Source organism: Lissotriton helveticus, chromosome 1_1, assembly GCF_964261635.1.
Source record: "Lissotriton helveticus chromosome 1_1, aLisHel1.1, whole genome shotgun sequence".
Taxonomy (NCBI): Eukaryota; Metazoa; Chordata; class Amphibia; order Caudata; family Salamandridae; genus Lissotriton; species Lissotriton helveticus.
The window spans coordinates 1,155,623,893-1,155,645,477 of record NC_136057.1 but is presented as its reverse complement, the minus strand read 5'-3'; the positions used below and the strand labels follow the sequence as shown (position 1 = coordinate 1,155,645,477).

The window sequence follows — 21,585 nt, the reverse complement described above, 5'->3', positions numbered from 1 at the left end:
TCTCATGGGAATCAATCTCCCTAACAACTGCCTGGTTTGCTTCCCTGGGGTTGGTTGTGTCCCAAATCAGAGAGCACCTGACTTGGTAGTACAGGATGAACTGTTCCTATTAGGACAAGAGAGCTAGACCAAGACTATGTATATGGCTGGGTCTAATCAGAGATGACATGGTGGACAAAAAATGATGGACTTGGATGTGCCCCAGTAAATAACCAGTTGCTGAGAATAATTCAAGCATTCCATCCATCACTTTTTTTTTTACTTCACCAGCTCGCTCAGAGCTGTTTGGGATATGTTCAGAGTGGGCGATGAGCGGCAGTGGAAGAGGGTATTTTAATTTTCTGGCTACTCCCTTGAAGGAAATATGCAGATGCAAAATGAATCACTTGTTCAAACCTCTGCATATTTACATATTTCATGAATGACATCGGACGTATCTTATGTATTTCTGCCTAAAATGAGTCTGGTGGTCTAAAGAGCAACTAGTTAAGACCATACTTTCCTTTCCCCATTTCATATCCTGGAACTTAGCATTATTAAGATACACAGCACTTTTTCAAAACACCGCACAATTACTAATTATTCGTTGTTGTAATATAGCTATGTTTTGCATTTTGGGGGTGTCCTTTGGGTTGGTACTATTTCCATGTGTATTTAATAGCTAAGTCGGGAACGTACTTCCAGGTTCAATTTCTATTCGGGAATTTGGTTGTCTTTGATGAAATGTATGTTCTGGACTGGATCTTATCTCTTCTTGTTATCATTGCTGTATTTAACAAAAATGAAATGTAGTGTAAAAACACACTACAGAATACTATTGTAAAGGGTGCCAGAAGTCTCTCTTGCAAAGTCCCTCCTTTTCTTTTTAGTCCCGTTTTTTGCAACAGTTTTCAAAAGCGCACTTCTTTTACTCTGTACTCAGATTACAGATAATTTATGTTTTTGTGGGTGGCAGGTCACTTTGCACTAATTTTAGCTCGATTAAAACTAGTATTGTATAACCTTAGATTAATTTCCTGTTTTCGAATATTCAAAGTAATTGCAGGCAAACGCTATATTCGTCAATTTTGGTTTAATCACACATTCCAGACTGCACTCAAATTAAAAACACTTAGGGCGTTCCCAGATATCTTTCCGACAAACCCACAGCCCGCTTTTATTCACTGCAGTGTTTAAAGTCTTGACTTCTGTTCCCAGCGGGGGGGCAGGATTTGCATACATTGACCCCAATATGTTGAAATCCTAATTTCTTTTAAAGCTAAAAAATACATGAAGGCGCTCTGATTTTTTTTCTTAACAAAATGGACATTGTGAAAATAGCCATGAATAATGAATGCTTTCTAAAAATCAAAGGCAAGTGTCTGGCGAGTTAAACGTATGTGTTTGGGACTGTGCTAGTATGCTGCTATCTCAAAAGAAGCAGTCGCGTGCTACTCCGTTTATCCTCGAAACACATTGCGTCTTCAATTTTATCAGCACACCTTTTAAATTATCACGAGTTCACGTTAAGCATGTGTGCCTGTAGCATATGAAAAAAAATCTTAATCAAAAATGTGTTTCATGAAATATATATTGTAATTCAATTTAATTTACACTGTGAAGACCCGCGGTTTAAATGAACCAAGCGGCCCTCCTGTCTTGAAAAACCAGACTGCAGCCCCATGTCAGGTAGCTGGATGCCCATGGTCGGGGTTCCTCTATTTAATGGATGCTGTCTGGGCGGAGATCCTTTTTTGTCGAATATATTTCCAAGACCTCCTCAAATGCTGTTACAGCCTCTTCTCAGATGAATGAGGTGGATAGAGTGCCATCTTGCTCCACATCATAGCAGACAATGCTTCCCGTGCTTGACATTAATGCTACAACCTAATGCATTCTGGGTATTGGAGTCTAGGTTTGCTTCCATTGTGGTAATAAGACTAACACACCTGAAAGCAATGACTTGTAGGTTAAAAGCCCAGAACTGAAAACAGTATCCATGATGAAAAGGGAGTGAGGTGGTACATTTAGAAGTCGAATTGGTGTAATGGTGCTCATGATGTAGCGATCACTGGTTTGAGAACCAAAGTTTTCACACTTTTCTGGGAGGATGCCAGTTTCAATATGCCTGGTATAAATACTTGTGAAGTTGATGGTCCTTTCTGTAATATTGTGGCTTTATACTCAAAATCCAAGGCAATCATTGTCTTTAACGCAAATAAACCCCTCTACACCAAATTAATATATAGCTTGTTTTGCTTGCCCTAAACTACCTGCGGAGGCATACCTTTGACCTTCTGTTAAATCATCACTATCGGCATCCTTATAGTTTGTGTGTCCAGGGACCCATTTTCATTTCTTCATTTGTAGTTGGGAATTGGTATTCTGCAGTGCAGCTGCCCAAATTGCGGAGGGCTCCCACAACCTGTACAGTCTGACCTTTTCTTAAGGATCAACAATCAAAGTGATTATGGGCAGTGGGAGGTAGGATAACTATTTTCCTGCTGGCTCATAGTACATTAAGTATTAGCTATGCCAAGACTCGGGGGCTGATTATGGAGATTGGCGTTGCATTGAACCCCAGAACCCGTGGTGGCAGTCCCTGGGCCGTGAGACTGGTGGTCCACCCACCGTATTAAGATTACGGCGGTGGAACCGCCACAGGCCTACTGCAACCACCCAGGATCAAGGATACCATGGTGAAGGGGTGCAACGGTTAGATGCCCTAATATACTGGGGGCGCCGCTGCGGCACTGCCGAGCATATTAGTAGTTTCCTCATCACCACAGTGGTCATGGCAGTGAGCCCACCATAAAACTGTGGTGGTGAGGAAACAAAGGGGGCCCTGCAGAGCCCCCACATTTCCTCATGGCAATGGGGTGCCTGCAGAGGGGTGCATGTTATGCCCCCCCCGTGTGCATTCACCCTCTTTCCTACACGGCATGGATTGCACAGTCCATGCCATGAAGGAACGGCCTGTGACTCTGGTATGAGAGTGACCTTAAAGTGGAGTCATGGCATCAAAATATAGGATAAGAACTATTAGAACATGGTTGGAGCATAGCATGTGTCTGGCCCGCGTCCAGCGCCAGCCATGCTGCCCAATTACAGTCAGCTCCTAGAGTAGTGCTTACTAGGGAGAAAATCTTAATGATGACAAAGGCACAAGATGTAAAGCACTGGAAACAACTACTTCCCCATAATCAGCTACGATCATCATAGCTTGCCTTATAAACTGTAGGTCACACCCTAAGCATGCCAATGACATATGGCTGTTTTTAAAAACGAAAACCTGGCATATGATTTTCCTAACTGAAACATGGCTCAGAGACAGCACTACACCATCCCTGATGACTATAAAATAGTGGCTGAAAACAGAGATGGTAATAGACTAGGAGAGGGCCTAGCCGTCATTATCAAAAAGGAGTGGGAAATATCACACAGAAAATTAGTAACCAAAGATGGTCTGGAAGCCATTTCCTTCAAGGTTACTATCACCCCCACACTCAGTGTAGCAGGAATGCTTATCTACAGACCACCTGACTCAAAACCCAGTGAGCTATGGAACATATGCGACTTAATAGCTGACCACTCGCTGAAATATACAAACTATCTGGTCTTAGGGGACTTCAACATTCACATAGACAAGGTACACTGTTCCCTAGCGTCCCAACCTATTGATTCCCTTAAAGTTTTAAATCTCAATCAAATGGTCACAACACCTACACATATAGCTGGACATATTTTAGATCTTGTTTTTACAAATATCTCTAAACTTGTGGCCGAGAAATCTATCCCCTTGACATGGTCAGACCACTATTTGGTCCCATTCAATCTTAGCTTTGCTACCAGCCTGGACAGTAGTGACAATAAACATGAGATTCAATGAAATTGGCGGAAAGTCAACCCCGAAACCATTGGCCCTATACTTCAGAATATTTCTCATGTTTTTTTGGGTGAACCTGACAGTGGTGCGATAACTTTTAATCATTGGGTCACTGCCGCTTTGGACACTATTGCACCCCTGAAAGAGATGAAATCAGCCAGACTTAAACCCTCCGCACCCTGGTTTACGTAGGATCTCCAAACAGAAAAGAGCCATTGCAAAAGACTTGAGCAAATATGGTGAAAATCCTACAGTATGGAAGCAAAAAACACCTATAGGAAGGCAGTTAATCAATTCCATAAACTGAAACACACAGCCAAAAAAGACTACTTTGCCACCCAAATTAAAGCATCCAAACACTCCACAAAAGAAGTTTTTAAAATCGTTCAAAGTTTTATGAAGCCAGAGGCTTTGAAAAGTAATATTACTCCATCGGAAACTCTTTGTGAGAATTTAGAGAGTTTTTTCCACGAAAAGATTGAAGATATCTACACCTCATTTACTTAGAGTGAGAGCCCAGTTACACCTCAGTCCCCACACATAGAAACATGGACGGACTTTGGCCCTTTCAGTACTGAAGATTCGCTTAAACTACTGCTAAAAACTAAGTCTGGCTCCCCCCTGGATCCCCTCCCGGCCAGATTTTTCATAACACTAGCTCACTTGATCAATCCCTCATTAAATGTACTTTGCAATGCATCACTAAATACTGGTATCTATCCATCTATATGAAAAACAGCCCTCATCCAACCCATCCTAAAAAAAGAAAATGCTGACCCGCCCATCTTAAAAATGTTTAGACCTATTTACCTTTTGCCTTCCCCAGCTAAGGTTCTTGAGAAGTAGGTTCAAAAATGGTTGTCTAGCTTCTTGGAAATCAACAAGCTATTGCATGACACACAGTCCGGATTTTGTGCTGGCTACAGCACCGAAACAGCTCTACTGGAAGTCACTGAGTCCATCCGAGAATCCATTGACAAAGGCTGCTGTGCAATGTTGGTGCTGCTTGACATGTCAGCAGCATTTGACATGGTGTCACACAAGATTCTGCTTGACAGGCTCAGGCATTTAGGGATTTCCGGGACTGTGCTGGCTTGGTTCCAATCCTTCCTTGAAGGACGAGTCCAGAAAATATCACTACAACAATTTGTCTCATCACCCCGCCCCCTAATATGTGGAGTCCCCCAGGGCTCGGCCCTTAGCCCTACTCTTTTTAATGTTTACCTCACGCCACTGGCCCCACTCATTGAACAATACGATGTCAATGTCATCTCATATGCTGATGACACTCAGCTGATCTTTTCTTTCAAGGATCATTCAGAAGCAGCCTTCACCAAATTTCGGGACTGTCTGGCTGATATATCCACCTAGATGACCAGAAACTGTTTACGGTTTAATGCAGACAAAACTGAAGTTCTTTTCTTTAATCAACCATCACCCCCAGATCAGACCTCTGGTGGCCCTCGGTACTCAATCCAGCTCCCTGCCCTGTTTCATCAGTGAGAAATCTGGGTTTTAAAATCGACGAGACCCTGTCATGCAAAACCCAGATAGTTCAAGTTTCCTCCACATGTTTTTAGAAACTAAAAGCCTTGCGTAAATTCTGCTTCCGGTCGAATGTAGGAAAACGGTGTTCACGCACTAGTGACATCCTAATTAGACTATGCTAATAGTCTATATTTGGGCCTGCCAGCCTATATGTACAGAAAGCTGCAGACAATACAGAAGGCAGCCACAAGGCTTATTAAAAACATTCCCTTAAGACATCACATCTTGCCACATCTACGTACCCTTCACTGGCTTCCAGTAAAAAAACGCACAGAATTTAAGGCACTCATTCTCACTTACAAAGCAATAAATGGCACTGGCCCATACTATCTAAGAAAACGCATTAAAACACTAAGACATACGAGAAACCTAAGATCAGACTACCAAGAACTTCTTGTCATCCCCCGCTTCTCCAAGGCCAGACTGGGTGGACGGTCTTTTTCAGTAAAAGCAGCCTCCCTGTGAAATTCTCTACCTCGACAAATCAAATTGGCCCCATACGAAACCAATTTCCATAAGTTAGTGAACACGTGGCTCTTCAGTCTACCGTAGTTCTGACAGGTTCCACCATATTGACCTACATTCTCCTTTTCTCTGCTCGGCGTCGGGACACTCCTGTCGGGGGTAGCCGTGCGCTCTATAAGATGCATAATAATAATAATAATAATAATAATATCAGAGAATAAGCAAGTTGAACAGTCAATAGCATTCAGAATCAAATATGAATCCAAATACCAGGTTTTGTTAAGAGAATGATACAGCCAATAACATAGAGAAGTAGGTCACCTTATTTATGGTTTCTTGAGAGATCTGGTTGAAAACCTTTTTTGGAAAGCATAGCAAATAGCATCTGATAGAGACTTCTAACCTCAAATTCCTTACCTTAGAATAATCCCCAAGCCTCAGACTGGATCCAGAAAATCTACAGTGAGCAGTACCTCTCCATGCTGTCAGGTGGCTTTCTTCGGCTCCAGTTGGCGTTGTTGTCATCTGTGTCAGAAGTGGCGTGCACTGTGCCTATATAGGCGCCACCCCAGCACTTTGACGTTAGTTCTTTTCTTTCCACGCTAGTCAGCTCATATTTGGGAAGAGCTACTCCAATCATTTTTGCCTGACCTTTTTTTGACTTTTTCTCTATATTTTTAGGAGACTTGTTTCTTGGTGCGTCGAGTATGTTAGCTAGGAAAGCTGGTTTCAAGCTATGCCTTGCCTGTCAGTGATGGACCCACATTTGGTGTGGGTCTGGTGTTTGGAGCATGACCACGATACCAAGACCTGTGTCAAATGCCACAACAGGCATCCCAAGGCTTGAGGGAGTGGTACCTCAAGTTTCTAGTTGTGTGACACAGTGATGCTCACAATCTCGGTCGAGTGAAAGGTCCCGGATCACTTGAGGAGCTACTCTAAGCACTCGTTGTCTCAGTCGAGTTCGGGAGGGAAGTGAGCTACGTCCCACAGACAGAAGAAGAGCAAGAAGTCAGACATATTTAACTTTGCCACATCCTTCGAAGTCATCCAATGAGACGAGGAAGCATCAACACTCGAGGTCTAGCTTTGTGGTGGAGCCTGCGATTGGACCAACTCCAAGCCACCCAGAGTTTCCAGGAGCAACCCCGCCAAGTGATGTGAATGTTATGAGGACAAGCAGCTAATATGTGGGCGTCCAGTACCAGCTGGAGGACCTTCTGTCCCCACTTGCTCAAAAGGGCCCTCTACTGGTCTTCCGCAGGCGGGCTTGCCCCGACTCCATTGGACCCCTTGGATCCGTGGATTGGCGCCAGTCAAGCCACCTCAAATTTCCCCGCCAGCACTGCCGACATACCCAGTGCCACTGACTCCCCAGGGCAAAAATATCCCCATTGTCATCCCTGAATCCAGCACTAACCAGTTTGGGTGTTGTCTAATGCATGCACAGGTGATGATGGGGGGCAAACTCCACATGACAGAGACAATACCTTATTCCTAGGATAAGCCTGGATTGGGAGACAAATAGGAGGGGTCTGCGTGCCCTTATGGAAGCCAGTTAGATGAGCCTGAGGACAATTGGCATGAGGATCTGGTCAATGCCAGTGGTGTGAGCACCTCTCCAAACACTGACCTGGTTTCTCCCCCTACAGTGGCTACGGAGGATGGTGTCTGTTTTGCAATGGTGGTGCGGAGGGTGGCTGAGGTCCTAGATCCTACCCTACTCTCGGTGGCAGTCAAGATGAATGTTTTGATGGAGGGGCTTCTGCCAGCAGTTACCCCTTCCAAACCATTACTCCTACTCAATGAAGCCCGTACTGATGTCCTATTCTGTCCTGGTCCAAGCCCTCCACAGAGGCTCCTGTGTATAGGACAATTGCCTGCAGCCATCGCCCACCCCACAGGACCCCAGTTTCCTCACCCAGCACTCCAGCCTGGAGAGCTTGGTGGTCCAGGCCTCCACTTCCAAAATTAACCCTGCCATCCCACCGGACAAAGAATTTGAAAGGCTGGATACCTTCAGGAAGCAGATGTTCTCTTCCGCCAGCCTAGCACTTCTGTTGGTGACCACGCGTACCTCTTGGACCAAGACTACCATACTATCTGGGACGCAATTGTGAAAGTGCTGCCCATGGTCTTGGAGGAGGCTTGAACCATACTCTCTCAAGCAATTGCTGAAGGGAGGGATGCAGCCAAGTTCACCATACGATATGGACTGAACATGACCGACCCGCTGGGCAGAGCAATTTCATCATCAGTGGTCCTTAGGCGCCATGCCTGGCTTCGAACCACTAGCTTTTCAGGGGATGTCCAAACCTCGCTTATGGACCTTCCATGGCCCCACACCAACCTTTTGTGGCCACAGGGAGGCATCTTTACACACCCAGCCACCCATCCTCATAATCTTTTTGTGGCTGAGGATGCAGTTCCCACAGACCACATGGGAGAAGAAGCCAGAGGTCAGGTCAGTCCAGCACCCACCAGAAGCTGCAGCCTCCAAACCCCTTTAGTATGCCCTCCAAATATCATGAGCACCCAGTAGGTGGCAGGATACTCGATCACATGCACCACTGGAGGTCAACATCATACAACCATTGGGTTTTGGAGCTCGTCCAGATGGACTACTCCCTTCCTTTTGTGACCACAAACCCACCTAGGCCACCTACTTATGGCAAGCTGATAGGGAACCAAGTCTCCCTCCTTTGCCAGGAAGTGTTAGGTCTCTTGGCCAAGGGAGCTATAGTGAAGGTGCCAGCATCAGAAGTGGGTAATGGTTGCTATTCCTGCTACTTTCTAGTGCTCTGCTACTTTCTAGTGCTCAAGAAAGATGGAGGACTTCATCCTATTTTAGACCTGCACCATCTCAATCTCTTCCTGAGAAAGGAGAAATTCAAAAGGCTCATGCTCATGCAAGTCCTGTCTGCTCTGGACCAAGGAGACTGAATGGTAGTGTTGGACTTGCAGGACAATTATTTTCACATCTCCATCCTGCCTGCCCACAGGCAGGATGGAGGCCAAGAGCATGGTAGGCCAAGAGCACTTTCAGTTTGCCGTTCTCCCCTTTGGCTAACCAGCACCCCTTGGGTGTTCACAAAAGTGATAGCAGTAGTTCAGCTCATCTGTGAAGGTCAAGAAGTCCAATCTTTCCCTTTCTCAGCAATTGGCTTTTGAAGGCGTGCTCACCCCAGGCAGTTATCGCCTACCTCAAGACTATAGCGAACCTTCTGTCCTCACTAGGGTTCACTATCAACATACCAAATTCACATCTGACTTGCTCTCAGACGCTCCCTTTCATTGGAGCTCTTCTGGACACCGCTCAGTTTTTGGCCTATCCTCCCTAGCAGCAAATCCCGGATATTCAGGTTATGATACTGATGTTTCAGACTCTATCCTGGATTAGGCTATTGGGCCTCATGGCCTCTGGCATCCTTCTTGTGACACATTCCAGCTGGCATATGAGGGCTCTGCAGTGGGACCTGAAGTTCCAGTGGGCACAGCATCATGAGAATCTCTCCGACATGGTCCGGATCTCAAAGGGAACCTCAAAAGCCCAGCAGTGGTAACTATCAAATTACATTTGGGTCGGTGGCAGACCCTGTTCCTTCCCCACCCAGAGCTCACTGTGGTGATAGATGCATCACTTCTGTGCTGGGAGATCTTAGTACTCTGGTACCCGTTGGAATCCTGCCTCCATATCAATCTGTTGGCACTCCAAGCGATCCAATTAGAATTGAAGGCCTTTCTTCCTTCAGTTAAGTGAAGGCTGGCTCAGGTGTTCACGGACATCACTTCTATGTTGTATTGCAACTAACATGGTGGGGTGGGGTTGTGGATGCTTTGTCAAGAGGCTCTGCTCCTCTGGAAATGGCTGGAAAATCAGGGCATTACCCTGGTGGGTCAATACCCTGCGGGCTCTCTGAATGCCAGGGCGGATGACCTCAGCCATCGATGTCGAGGAGATCACGTATGGCTACTCAATCCGTAGGTGACATACTGTCTCTTCCAAGAATGGGGAAACCCTTGGTAGGACCTGTTCACCTCCATCGAGAACTCACACTGTCAGCAGTTTTGCGCATTGGAGTTTCCAAGGCGACGCTCACTCATAGACGCTTTTCATCACAAGTGGAGCTCAGTCCTCCTGTACGCCTATCCACCAATACCACTCCTGCCCAGAGTTGTCGTGAAGATCATAGGAGTAGCGTAGGAGGCTGAATTTGTATATGGTATACCAAAAGAGGTACACTGTGCAAGGAATCCAGGTATACCCTTACCAGTGGACAGGGGTTTCCTGTAGCAATCCTAAGGTGCTCTTCTAGGGGGTAGTGTGGTCGAGCAGCCTTAGGCTTATCAGAGAGGTGTGTTAGACATCTGCACACAACTCAATAAGAAGATCCACACCAATTTATAAAAATAACCTGTATCTTTATATACGTTTAAGGAACAGAATCAATACAATCAGTTAGGTACATTTTTCAAGAGGAATACTTTTGCATTTAAAAAGTCGACAGTGCATTTTTCAGAAGCTGCTATGTTATCCTATGAGAGGAAAAACTAGTGCGGCATTCAGGTATAGTACAACGACGTACGGGACCAATCTCCTGGACTTAAGATGAGTATGGGGCAAGGCCCCAGGAACCCACCCCACCCCCCCACCCACCCCGGGCACCTCGGGCAGCACTGGGGCGGCCGAATGCATCAGGTGCCCAATGTTAACCTATGGGGTAAAACATGTACTGCATTCGGGCATTTCGCCTTGACTAACAGGACCAATCTCATGTACTTAAGGTGAGTATGGGGCAAGGTCCATAGAAGCACCAACAGGTCACCTCTAGTTGCACTGGGGCGGCCAGGTGCAGAGATGCTTTTTAGCATCAGGTACCCAATTTTATCCTATGGGGATCGGTTCGGTCGAAAAGAGGCTCCAGACTTATACTAGGGTTGAACCTCAAGGGGATTCTGGTCTCACAATCCTTGGGGACATGGAAACACCTTTGGTACTCTTCTCCACGGGCCAGGGGTGATGGGTGCAGAGGTGTTTTCAGGCATCGGATTTTCATCACCCGGAGCACTCGTGATAGAGGGGGCCTGCAAACAGAGACTCACTCATACCTGAAAACACCTCTGCAACCGTCACCCCTGGCCAGTGCAGAAGGGTACCAAAGTGGGCAAGTACTGGGTGGACTTTGTCTCTGGAGAGCCGGGGTACAACGCTGGCACCATTGGCCCACCTCAGCTCAAGGTAGGTGGCACGGATGCAGTGGTGCTTTCCGAGGTCAGGTTTTGGCGGTCCGGTGTCCTCTCAGGTCTCTTTGGGTGCTTGCTGGATGAAGGGGAGCAGCTCTGCTGCTCCTCAGGATTTCCAGAGTCTTAACAGAAGTGCTGGCAGTCCTCCCATGCTTTTGGAGGCACAGCAGCTTGCAGGATAAGTTTACTTTGGCTCAATCGTCTGGAACAGCAGACAGGTAGTCTGGGTTTGCTCCAATTCCTTTGTTTCTTCCACAGTTCTTGCTTTTTGGGGCTCTTCAGTCCTTCTTCTTTTCATTGCCAGGATCTGATTCTCTGGTGCCAAGGTTCCCCTAAATACTGAATTTAGGGGTGTTAGGGGAGTGTAGGGTAGTAGCCAATGGGCTACCTACCCTTCGGCCCACTACACCCCCTATTTGACCACTACCCAGGGGAGGTGGTCATAACTCTGAACCAGAATTCCTGATTTTGACATCACCAATGAGGCTAAATTTGAAGATCCGCCTCCACTTCAGGTAGCCCCCTTAGGGCTGGCAGTAGCTTGAGGGTGGACACGCCTATCTGACTAGATAATTCTCCCATCTGTCCAGGTGCCAAAGGGCTCTGGGCAAAGGGTGTCTGCTTCTTCTCCTGTCAGAGAAACCAGATTTGCATACCAAAGGCAGTAGGCACTTTGAAACTCCCCGGCCTTGGAATGTTAATCTGCAGGTCATCCTGTGGGAGGAGGTGAAAACACCCCCTGCCCAAGCAGGCCTGGGTTCTGGCCTCCCGAAAAAAGGCCCTCACCCTTGGGGGTTCAGACACTCGTTTCTGGTGGCAGGCTGACGAAAAACAGTCAGTCAGCACCAGGGGCTGGTAGGTTTTGAAACTGGTCACCTCTAAGGTGCCCTATTGATGCATGCATTTCTAAATCCAACACTGGCCCAGTGTGGGTTACTTAATATGAGATGTTTGATACCAAACATCTCTCTTTTCAGTGAAGCCATCATATAGCTGGGGAACTTGTTTTCACAGGTGTCCAGCACATGTTTTAAAATGGCTTCCCTGTTCACTTGCACTGGCAGTAATGGAACTGACCAGCACAGGGGCTTATCAGCTCATGCAGATATCACTGTGCATATAATATATAAGGCACCCTGCCTTTGGGCTGTAAGGCCTGCTGTAGGGGTGACTTGCAAATATTACATGTAGTGTTAAGGGGATATGTGTCATTTTGTGTTTTCACTTTTGCCTGCACCAAGATACGCAGCCTGCAGTGACAGTCTGCTTGAGCTTGGTAACGGGTGCTTAAGGGTGGCACAATCCGTGCTGCAGCCCTTGGGGAACCTCTTTAGTGCCTCAGGCGCCAGGTACCAGGGGTGCCATTTTTTAGGGACTTACACAGGGTACTAATTGTATTGCCAATTGGGGAAAACAATTACACAGTTTTGGGAAAGAGATCTGGCACTGGAGACCTGGTTAGCAGGAACCCAGTGCACTTCCAGTCAAAATCACATCAAATACCAGGTAAAAGATGGGTTGTGACCATGTAAAAAATATTCCAAGAAATCACAATAAATGTATTTGGCGAATTAGCCTTGGGTGGAACTTGTACGTCCAGGACATTGGGGGAAGGCTCATAGGGTTGGGGGATCAAAGGGACTACAAAGGGTGAATTGTAAGCAACAAAAACACCAGAACCAGATAAATCTCAAAGGTTCTCCAGAAGTAGATCTAAAACATACTGTGAGAAAGGAATAGGATTCCGGATAACAAGAGGCTCACTACCAGTCGCATTTAATATCATAGAGGGATCTAGACTGTCCAGTCTATCCACAAAAGAAAAGGGCGAAAGGAGTTCGAAATATTTAGATCCCTGCAAGGAAGAGACCTTAAGTCTAAATTGTATCTGGGAAGGTGTAGGAAAAGCAACTCGAGCTTGTAAGGAAAGTAGCCCATTCACTATAGAATGATGTGTGAGCTGTAATTTAACACAGTCTAAGTTATCTGAGTACCGAATGCAAACAGCCCTTACTATATCAGAACAGATAGCACTGTAGCATTTCCTCACATTTCTAATCCAATGGATCACTTAATTTATAAGTAAAGCTTCATCTTCTTTTGCATACAAATATAGTTTGGGTGCACCCATCATGTAAATCGACCTAATAGAGGTAACGTATTTGGTTAGCATTCATCACCGGGCATAAAGAAACATGTGGTCCAATTAAATAAAGGGTTGTTGAAGCAACAACAGGGGTGTTGGTAGATGGAACACAGGAGTAAACCGAATTGTACACAATCCCCCTTGGGACCCTCCTGTTAAAAAATAATTATGATCGAAAGTTTGGATATTGCCAGAGCGGCTTTTGAACTTTCTTCCTGGCCGTGGGCGTTGGGATTTGTATGTCCCAGTCCAATGGCTAGCCAAGTCAGTCGAGGAACCCACTGTAACGACACGGTATGGTCTAGAGGAGGGTGAATTAGGTTGAGTCTCCGAACAGGAAGAATCCCCCTGATTAGAAATATATGTACAGCCCTCATCTCGACATTCCGGGAGGGGCATGAGCTGGTGAATTTTTGACACAAAATTGGCTAGTTTTTGTTATACACAATCTCAGTGAATGTACTGATATGTCAAAGCTTCTAGAGAGACGTTTGTCTATGTGTTTCTCTGCTACTAGGTTTATTCAGTTCTTCATGCGCCTGGGATGCGGTAAAGGGGCGCCAGACCCTAGAAGCCAGCCTGTACTTTTGCAATACTCACTTAATGGTGGCCTTTCGTGGAGCATCCTTCAGGAATTCCTGTTCAGCAACTCCAGCAATGTCGGCAGGTACATTGCCCTAGAGATTCCCTTGAAGGCCCGTTCCACCTCTACACGCCTGCGCTGGTGGCAACCCTCCGAAAATGGACACTTTTACAGCCCATGGGTAATTGACCAGGTAAGAAGTCCTCTCCACATCCCATTGAAAACCATTGAGGGTACCATTGCACTGGAAGATTATTTCATTCTGTTCTTTCACTTACCTCTACCAAAAATAACACACAAGACCAGTAGTTGTAATGAATGTACAGCCAAACTAGGGGGCCGATTAGGATCGCGGTTTTCCCGCATCCTCCGGGCCGCGGAAGCCACCGCCGGCCCTGAGGATGCGGGAAAACCGCTGGTGAGGCACAAAAGATCCACCGCCAAATTATGATGGCGTGGCGGAAAAGCTCTAACATGGCTGGCGGTGTCTATCAGACACCGCCAGCCATATTAGGATGGCGGAAAACAGATGCCTTTCCGCGGCGGATTCTCCACCGTGGAAAGGCATACGGTGAATTCTTTGGGGGCCCGTTGTGGGCCCCCTGGGTGAGTGGGGGGTGCACATGGGGGGTGCCTATGATACCCCCCTGCATTTGCGTGCACGAAGCGGCAGGCACCGCGCGGTGCCTGCCGCTTTGTGCATGCAAATGCTAAGCATGCATATTTAACCTTGCGGCGGGTGCTGCTTCAAGCAGCACCCGCCGCAATGTTAAATATTGAGGATGTGACCACCATGCTGGCGGTCACATCCTAATTGCACTGGAGGGACCGCCGCTGCCCCTGCGGACGGTCCCTTTTCCTCTAGGGTGGCGGACGGACGCAGGTCCATCCGCCATCCTAATGAGCCCCATAATGTCAATGAAATTACACAGCTCATTGTATTTGTGCAGACATTTGTTAGTTCAATTATAGAGAATTAACATGTATTGGTCTTGAAGAAATGTGTAAAGCAGTATGCCTAAATTCAAGCTAAAGAATATCGAGACACTACAGCCATCTGATGACTTTGTTATTTTGAAGTAATCCTGGGTCATAAGACTTGTAAGTGTATTACCGAAGGTTCTTTTTTTTACTATGTTTTAGATTCTTATTGGTGGGAACATTTCGGGTAATACTGTTCTGGAAGATGACTTCACCACATTGGATAACAGGAAGTGGCTGCTGCATCCTGGTGGGACCAAGATGCCTGTGTGTGGTTCCGCAGGGGAGGCTCTGGTCTTCATTGAGAAGGCTAGCACTCGCTACGTCGTTACTACTGACATTGTCGTGAATGAAGAATCCTTCATACAAATGGACTTTGCTGCCTCTTGCTCTGTCACAGATTCGTGTTATGGTAGGTCTTTGACATTATACTTTTGGTGTTATGTATTGCAGTGTCATGCCATGTCATGTTATCTCCTGTTATGACGTGAACTCCTGTTATCTCATGTTATGTTTTTTAACCCTGCATTGTGGGCATCCTGATTGTGCTGCCTTAGGGTGTGGGGTCATAAACTTGATGTAATGTCCAGGAGTCAGTAACTCTTTGCCAGTCGGGGGCCACAGCACCACGAGACCCCGACTCTGCCAGTCAGTTCAACTATAATTAAGCCTAATCAGAAAACAAATCTTTGCAAACCAACCCTAAATAGCCTTCCTCCCTTAGTGTCCTTCGGAAGGAGTTCCAGAGAAAGGCCCGACACTCAACGAGGGAATGAAATATCAAGAAATCCAAAAGGAAAAACCAAGTCAACAGACCTTCTTGATCTACTAACCCAGGATCTAGACCAACATCCACCAGGACTGCTCCAATTTAGGATGGCGCTGAAGTCACTCCTGTAAAAAAACACGAAACAAAAGCGAAGTAACAGACCACTTCTACTCTCAGAACCTAGCTCCTTTCCCAGTTGCTTGCTGGTTGTATCTTTGCCATTCACCTTGTACAGCTTGTTTCAAGTTATACAAATACCATATTCATGAAGTGGCAGGTAGATTGAAGAGGTTGAAAAGAGAGCATAATGACCTGAAAGCTGGATGTTTGAGGAAGGTTTTGCTTATGCACAAAGACCCCAATGTGCCATCACCATCACCACGAAGTTAATCCATAAAAACCATCAGCAGCCCATGCCGATAAGCCATTTCTGGAAAAGCCCTGTCTTATGACTAAAGTTTGAAATGTCTAAACCTAATAGCAGCAGGTTGCCATTGAGCTTGATAATGTACAGAGAAAACCATAGAGCTCTGAAGGATTCTAAATAGAGGCGTGGCCAATCTAGTCTGAAAGTCCAGCCATGGTACTGCTTGCAAAATGGAGGTGAAACTTTTGCCCATGCCCCAAATTCTTCAGTGTCACCCTAGTTGTATAGTAGGGTCTCAATGACCTTGACCTTTGAAGAGGAATCACTGGTGACATTGTAGCTCCCACTATCATCATCTTGATGATGGCCCCATAAATGGTTTACACATACTTTCACATCTCCATCCTCTTCTCAAGTTACTTCCTTCTCTGGATATCGTCAGAGGATAGCAGGAAGTCTGCCTTATACTTAAGGTGCGACCCATGCAGGCGCTACTGGTAGATGGTCAATATAGCGGAAAAAGAGGTCAGGCCCTTAGGAAATCCCAAGATTAATACCAAACTTAGAGGAGAAATACAGACCAAGGTTGGACCATCTACACTCTTTCAAAAAAGAAGGGATAAGGCCACTCTTGTAAACTCGTCCAGCAATCCCTGCTGCTGTCCGTGGCTGACAAGCTCATCAGGATGAGGACTGCTGTCCGCACCTTAGGCCCCCAGCGGGTTTCACCCCTAAATGCAACAAGTGCCACCAATCTTAATGCAAGAGAAGCGATTGGAGTAGCCTCATATCAGAAGAGAACACAGTGCGAAAAGATTTTTTTATTGGTGGATCGGTGTTAATTAAAGGACTGGGGGCTAGAAAATGAGCGGGTCATCACCAGCCAAAGCACCATTGCCTTTCCATTGTGTTCGCTCTCCATGTAAACCTCATCACTCTGGGTATAAATGTAAAGCCGTGATTTACATTCAAAAATGCATCGCCATAGCACGGCCTTTAGATGCACTACTTGTAAAATTTGTCTTCGAATGTATTAGTCCCAATATCGATAAAAACTACGTTTTTTTCTCGAAACCATTCGCAACCCAGTTGTGCTGGCACTGGAGTATACAACTCATTCTAAACTGCGGGCAGACTATGACATTCTGATAAGAAAGGGAAACAGAAGAACTGCCCCTGAGTATGAACTGCTTCAAGGACACAGTTTGATGGGCAAAATGTGTATCTGTTGGAACATGTCCCCTCTTTAGTTTCCTTGTGTGCACCACAGCGTAAAGCCATAACCGCAACACATATAGAGCATTCATTGTGGCAACCAAGTATGTAGGGTTTACCTATCCCCAGATGAAGGCTGTCATACAACGACATCTTCGAATATAGTAATGGCTCCAAAAATACGACAGCCTACAACTGAAAAAAATATTTGTTCCTAAAAAGATTTCTTCGAGTGTCGTCAAAAAGTTTTTATTTGTATTAGTTATTTTTCAAGAAAAAAGTATAAAATAAAAGCGAGTCATAATGGAGAGAAATGAATGTTGAAATACAGTCTCAACAATAACAATCTCTTTAAATGAGATAGCCCCTTCCCATTGTGCGTTATATGAGATAAAGGTGGTAATTCGGGCATGATTGGCCTTTAGTGGCTATTGACTGAAAGATGGCTGGATTGCTGGCGGTGCTGAATGTTCAGTTTTTCCGTGTGCTTCAAACTGAGTCTTCGTTGGTTGTGGCTGTGGGTAGGAATCACTAGCTGCAATGGTAGTTAGTGTTCAGCACACTTTAGTGGTGAAGAGCAAGGCTGTGGGTTTTCTAGAAGCAAGGTTTGGTTCAGATTTAGACGGCGCACACAAGGCTTTACAGACAATACCAAACTCTTATCGACATGTTTCCATTGGAGGTGCACAGGTAGAGAGCCTGTATAAAATAGGTATAAAATTCAGTAAAATACCAAATTCCTTACAAATTCAGTTTTCCTGATCTCGATACATTTCATCATAAAATATAGGGGCCTATTACCAACAACTAGCGATAATTATCGCTATGTTGGTTTAGCGGTGATATTTTTATCGCCGAGCTGCAGCGATTTTTATCGCTTAGGAACCTTGCTATTATCAAAGTATATCTCCTAAGCGATAAAAATCGGCCGAAATGCATGAATATCGCTGAAAAGTCAGCGATATTCATGCATTACCGAGCTAATGCTCTTGGCCATGTTATCCACCTACCATTGGATAACATGGCTAAGAACTGCTCAAGGATAGGTGTTAGCTTTTGGAGATATTCGCGCTTAGCGCGAATATCTCCAAACGTTGGTAATAGGAGATAGCGATGTTAGCGACTGTTTCCAGTCGCTAACATCTTGGCTCGCCCACTTTGCATGTCATTAGTGATAAATATCACTGGCATGCAAAGCGGAGCCCAAGATGGTCGCTATCTCCTACTAGCTGTCGCTAACTGGTGTTAGCGACAGCTAGGTAATGGGGAGATAATTTTATCTCTGCTTTCTTGGCTTTTAAAGCCAAAAAAGCGGAGATAAACCCCCTTGATAATATGCCCCATAATGCCTAAAAAGCTCCAACTCTATGCACTCTTTGAAGCTTTTTTAGCTTCGAGCATAAACCTCCCGTTTGCACATGCTATATCCAGATAGTGCAGTTTGGTTAACAGGTCTACAGCCTGTGCTCGATTTTTAATATCATGTTTTAAAAAGATTGGACATAAAATTTTTTTTCGTGTAACAAGGACTTTTAAACAGTCTAATAATATGTGCAAAATATCACATTTTGTGCCTAGGTTGCAGGTACACTTCCCTTCAGAGTCCATCAAAGCCCCTTTAATTCCATCATTAGCCTAGCACGGGTTAAATTCTATTCGTACCCTTAGTTGTTCATTTGTAAGTCAACAGTTGGGTAGTACATCTATATATGGGAACTGTTGGTCGTTCTGCCATGAATTAGTCATAAAACGCACAGATCTTGTAGTGTAGCTCCTATTTTCCCAATAGGCTCTGCGCATTGGAATAGTACCTACAGCAGTAAAGGCCTAGGCCAGACGTTAACTAGGTCTACTACTGTCGATACTAGACTTAATTTTTGGGTTTGCCAGCTAAGCTCAGAGTTCGCTAGAAACTTTCTCGAATGTTCAAGGAAGGATGAACTCCCCTGATTAGACAAGAAGGGATTTAGTTTCTGACAACCATAGAACATGACAACTTTGCTCTCCCCTAATCAAGAGTCAATCTCGAGAGTCGTGTGAGCACAAGGCAATTATTTTACTCAGTCAGTACGTGCATTCTTAGTCTCATCAGAATGTAGAGAAAAGGAAGAGACGGGCGTGTTCAATAAAAGATGTTATTTATTGATCAGTCTCTTTTCTCGTACAAGAGAAATGGATCGATATTATTGCAATACTTATAGTTAAGTAAAGTGCATACATTAGAAGCAATAGTATAAAATAATACTGTAAAAACATTGATATGGTTTCTGAGCCATATGATGTTTAAAATGATTAAAATATATTTACATACACATATACATTTGACTAAACGTACTCAACTGGTGTTTCTAAATACGCCTACCCCGTGTACCTGACCTAAGTCTAATGCGTGGGCGGGAATAGAAAGTTACAGTTTAAGTTAAGTTTGTTTTTGCCAAGTGAATAACTAAAGAATTCTCTAGGAGGGGTTATTCAGTTCTGTACCTGGAATTTAGGATGAATGAGGAATGGTATCTCTTTCTCTGCTCTCGATATTCCAGGCTGCCTGCGAGGGCTGCCCAGAAGCGCCGGTGCTGGGTCTCTCGGCTTGAGATAGCAGCGCGTCTCTCAGCGCGTCAGGAAGGCGGGGCTGCTGCCTGCGGGGTCTGCTTCTGCTCTCGGCTTCGGCAAGTATGGCTGCTCCGTCTTGTCACCACGCGTGTGTTTGCATAGGGCAAGGTCGGCAATATTTATACCTTAAAGGTGCCGAGATTGACGTAAGGATGGACATAGGTACGTCAATAAAGATGTCATACGACTTGCTCGTTAGCACATTCTTTACTAAAGTTCTCTGTGAAATCAAAACAATGGCCGCACGGATTATCCAGGTTGTCATAGGTTTGATTTGTTATGAGAACGTCGTATGCCTTATCAGGGGCTGGAGGAATGTCGCTTGTCTAATTAGATCTCAAGCGTTATGACCTAATCAGATAACACGTTCCTGTGCCGTAGTGTGACTGCGTCAGATAACGGTATCTGCATCATGGGGGTTTTCTTGCCACATGGGCTGACTGTTAGTTAACTAGCTAGTAAGTTTAACCAGAATAGGGTCAGGAATAGGGGGATCGAATCAGAACCTATAGAAATACACGACACCCACTCCACGCTAACTATGGTCATATCTACTAATCTATGCATAGTATAACATAGTACAACATACTATAGAGTATAGTGTATACCTTACCACCCCAAAATACATAAATGCATTTCGAAATTTTCAAATATACTGAAAAATTGCAGTCATATATATTGTATGCACTTAAGCTATGAATTAAATGCAAAAGTAAACACGCATTGTTATGCATTATTGCTTGTTGGTATATGAGAAATACACATGAAATGGCTCTTAATATGGCTATACAGAAAAAAAGTCGAAACCATTTCATCACATAAAATCTATTGCGAACATACCAGCGGGCAGCTAAAGTCTATAAAGTCTATAAAGTATCTAAAATAGAAATCTTAGTTCTCTAGGAATAGTCTCTTACTTTAAGCAGAAAATCAGTGTCCCGGGAAAAAATATATAGAAAAATATTTTAGGGGCTTGCTGAAAAAAGATGCTGTCCGTGAACTGGATTGTAATTGTTCATGTGACTTTATTTTTAAAGTTGAAGGCCGAATTCAGGGAACGCCGTGTGCGAGTTTACTCAAAAGTCTCTATTTCTGTTCCGGAGAGAACATCATATCATTCAGGCTTTCGAAAAAACTGTCAACAGCTTCATGGGAAAGTTCCTCTAAGTCGGAAATAGGGGTAACCATGCATTCATGCGCATGATTGTCTCCATTGACATTCTGATTTGCATTGCTGACAGAAGGTCGTACCTGTTCGATGTTGCTTTCATCTTGAACTTCACTACTCTTCAATCGCAGTGGTGAAGATTCCAGGAATGCCGTCATCAGAATTGGCAGCCTTTGAGGGCAGCACAGTGCGTGAACCTTGGTAGGAACCAACAGTGTATCTGCATCCACCGGCGCATCCGATTGTAGCGTCAGACAGGTGTCTAACACGCATTCTTCTCCGCATAGCAGACACCTTAGTACAGGTAAAACACACCTTTGCCACATTGGTCGAAATGATAGAAACCAAGTCATGTTTAGGTCTCTAAGCCGGGAGAGTCCCAGGATTTTTGATATCCGGTCCCGGTATCCAATGGCTAGGATCGTATCTTCCATTGTCGCGAGAGTTTGATCTGTGACATGGGTTGCCATAACGAAAAATAAGGACTAGGAATAGGATTCCTGCAATTAGTCCCAGGATCAAGGGAAGTCCGCCAAAAATCGAATGGACGAAGTCTGGAAAAATACCCAGTATGGCTTTGAATGGTGTTAATGCCATCGAAAATACTGTCTTAAATACCTTTGA

At 45.0% G+C, this 21,585-nt stretch overlaps 1 protein-coding gene across 1 annotated transcript in view; it reads left to right on the top strand.

Annotated features, from left to right (window-relative positions):
• The window catches only part of RELN (reelin), a 1,711,021-nt gene that overhangs the window by 1,466,290 nt on the left and 223,146 nt on the right, over positions 1–21,585 (top strand). The window contains exons 44-45 of the mRNA XM_078679027.1: positions 13,786–14,044; positions 14,995–15,244. Of these exons, the coding sequence (XP_078535153.1) occupies positions 13,786–14,044; positions 14,995–15,244 (509 nt within the window). The remainder of the gene's footprint in view (positions 1–13,785; positions 14,045–14,994; positions 15,245–21,585) is intronic.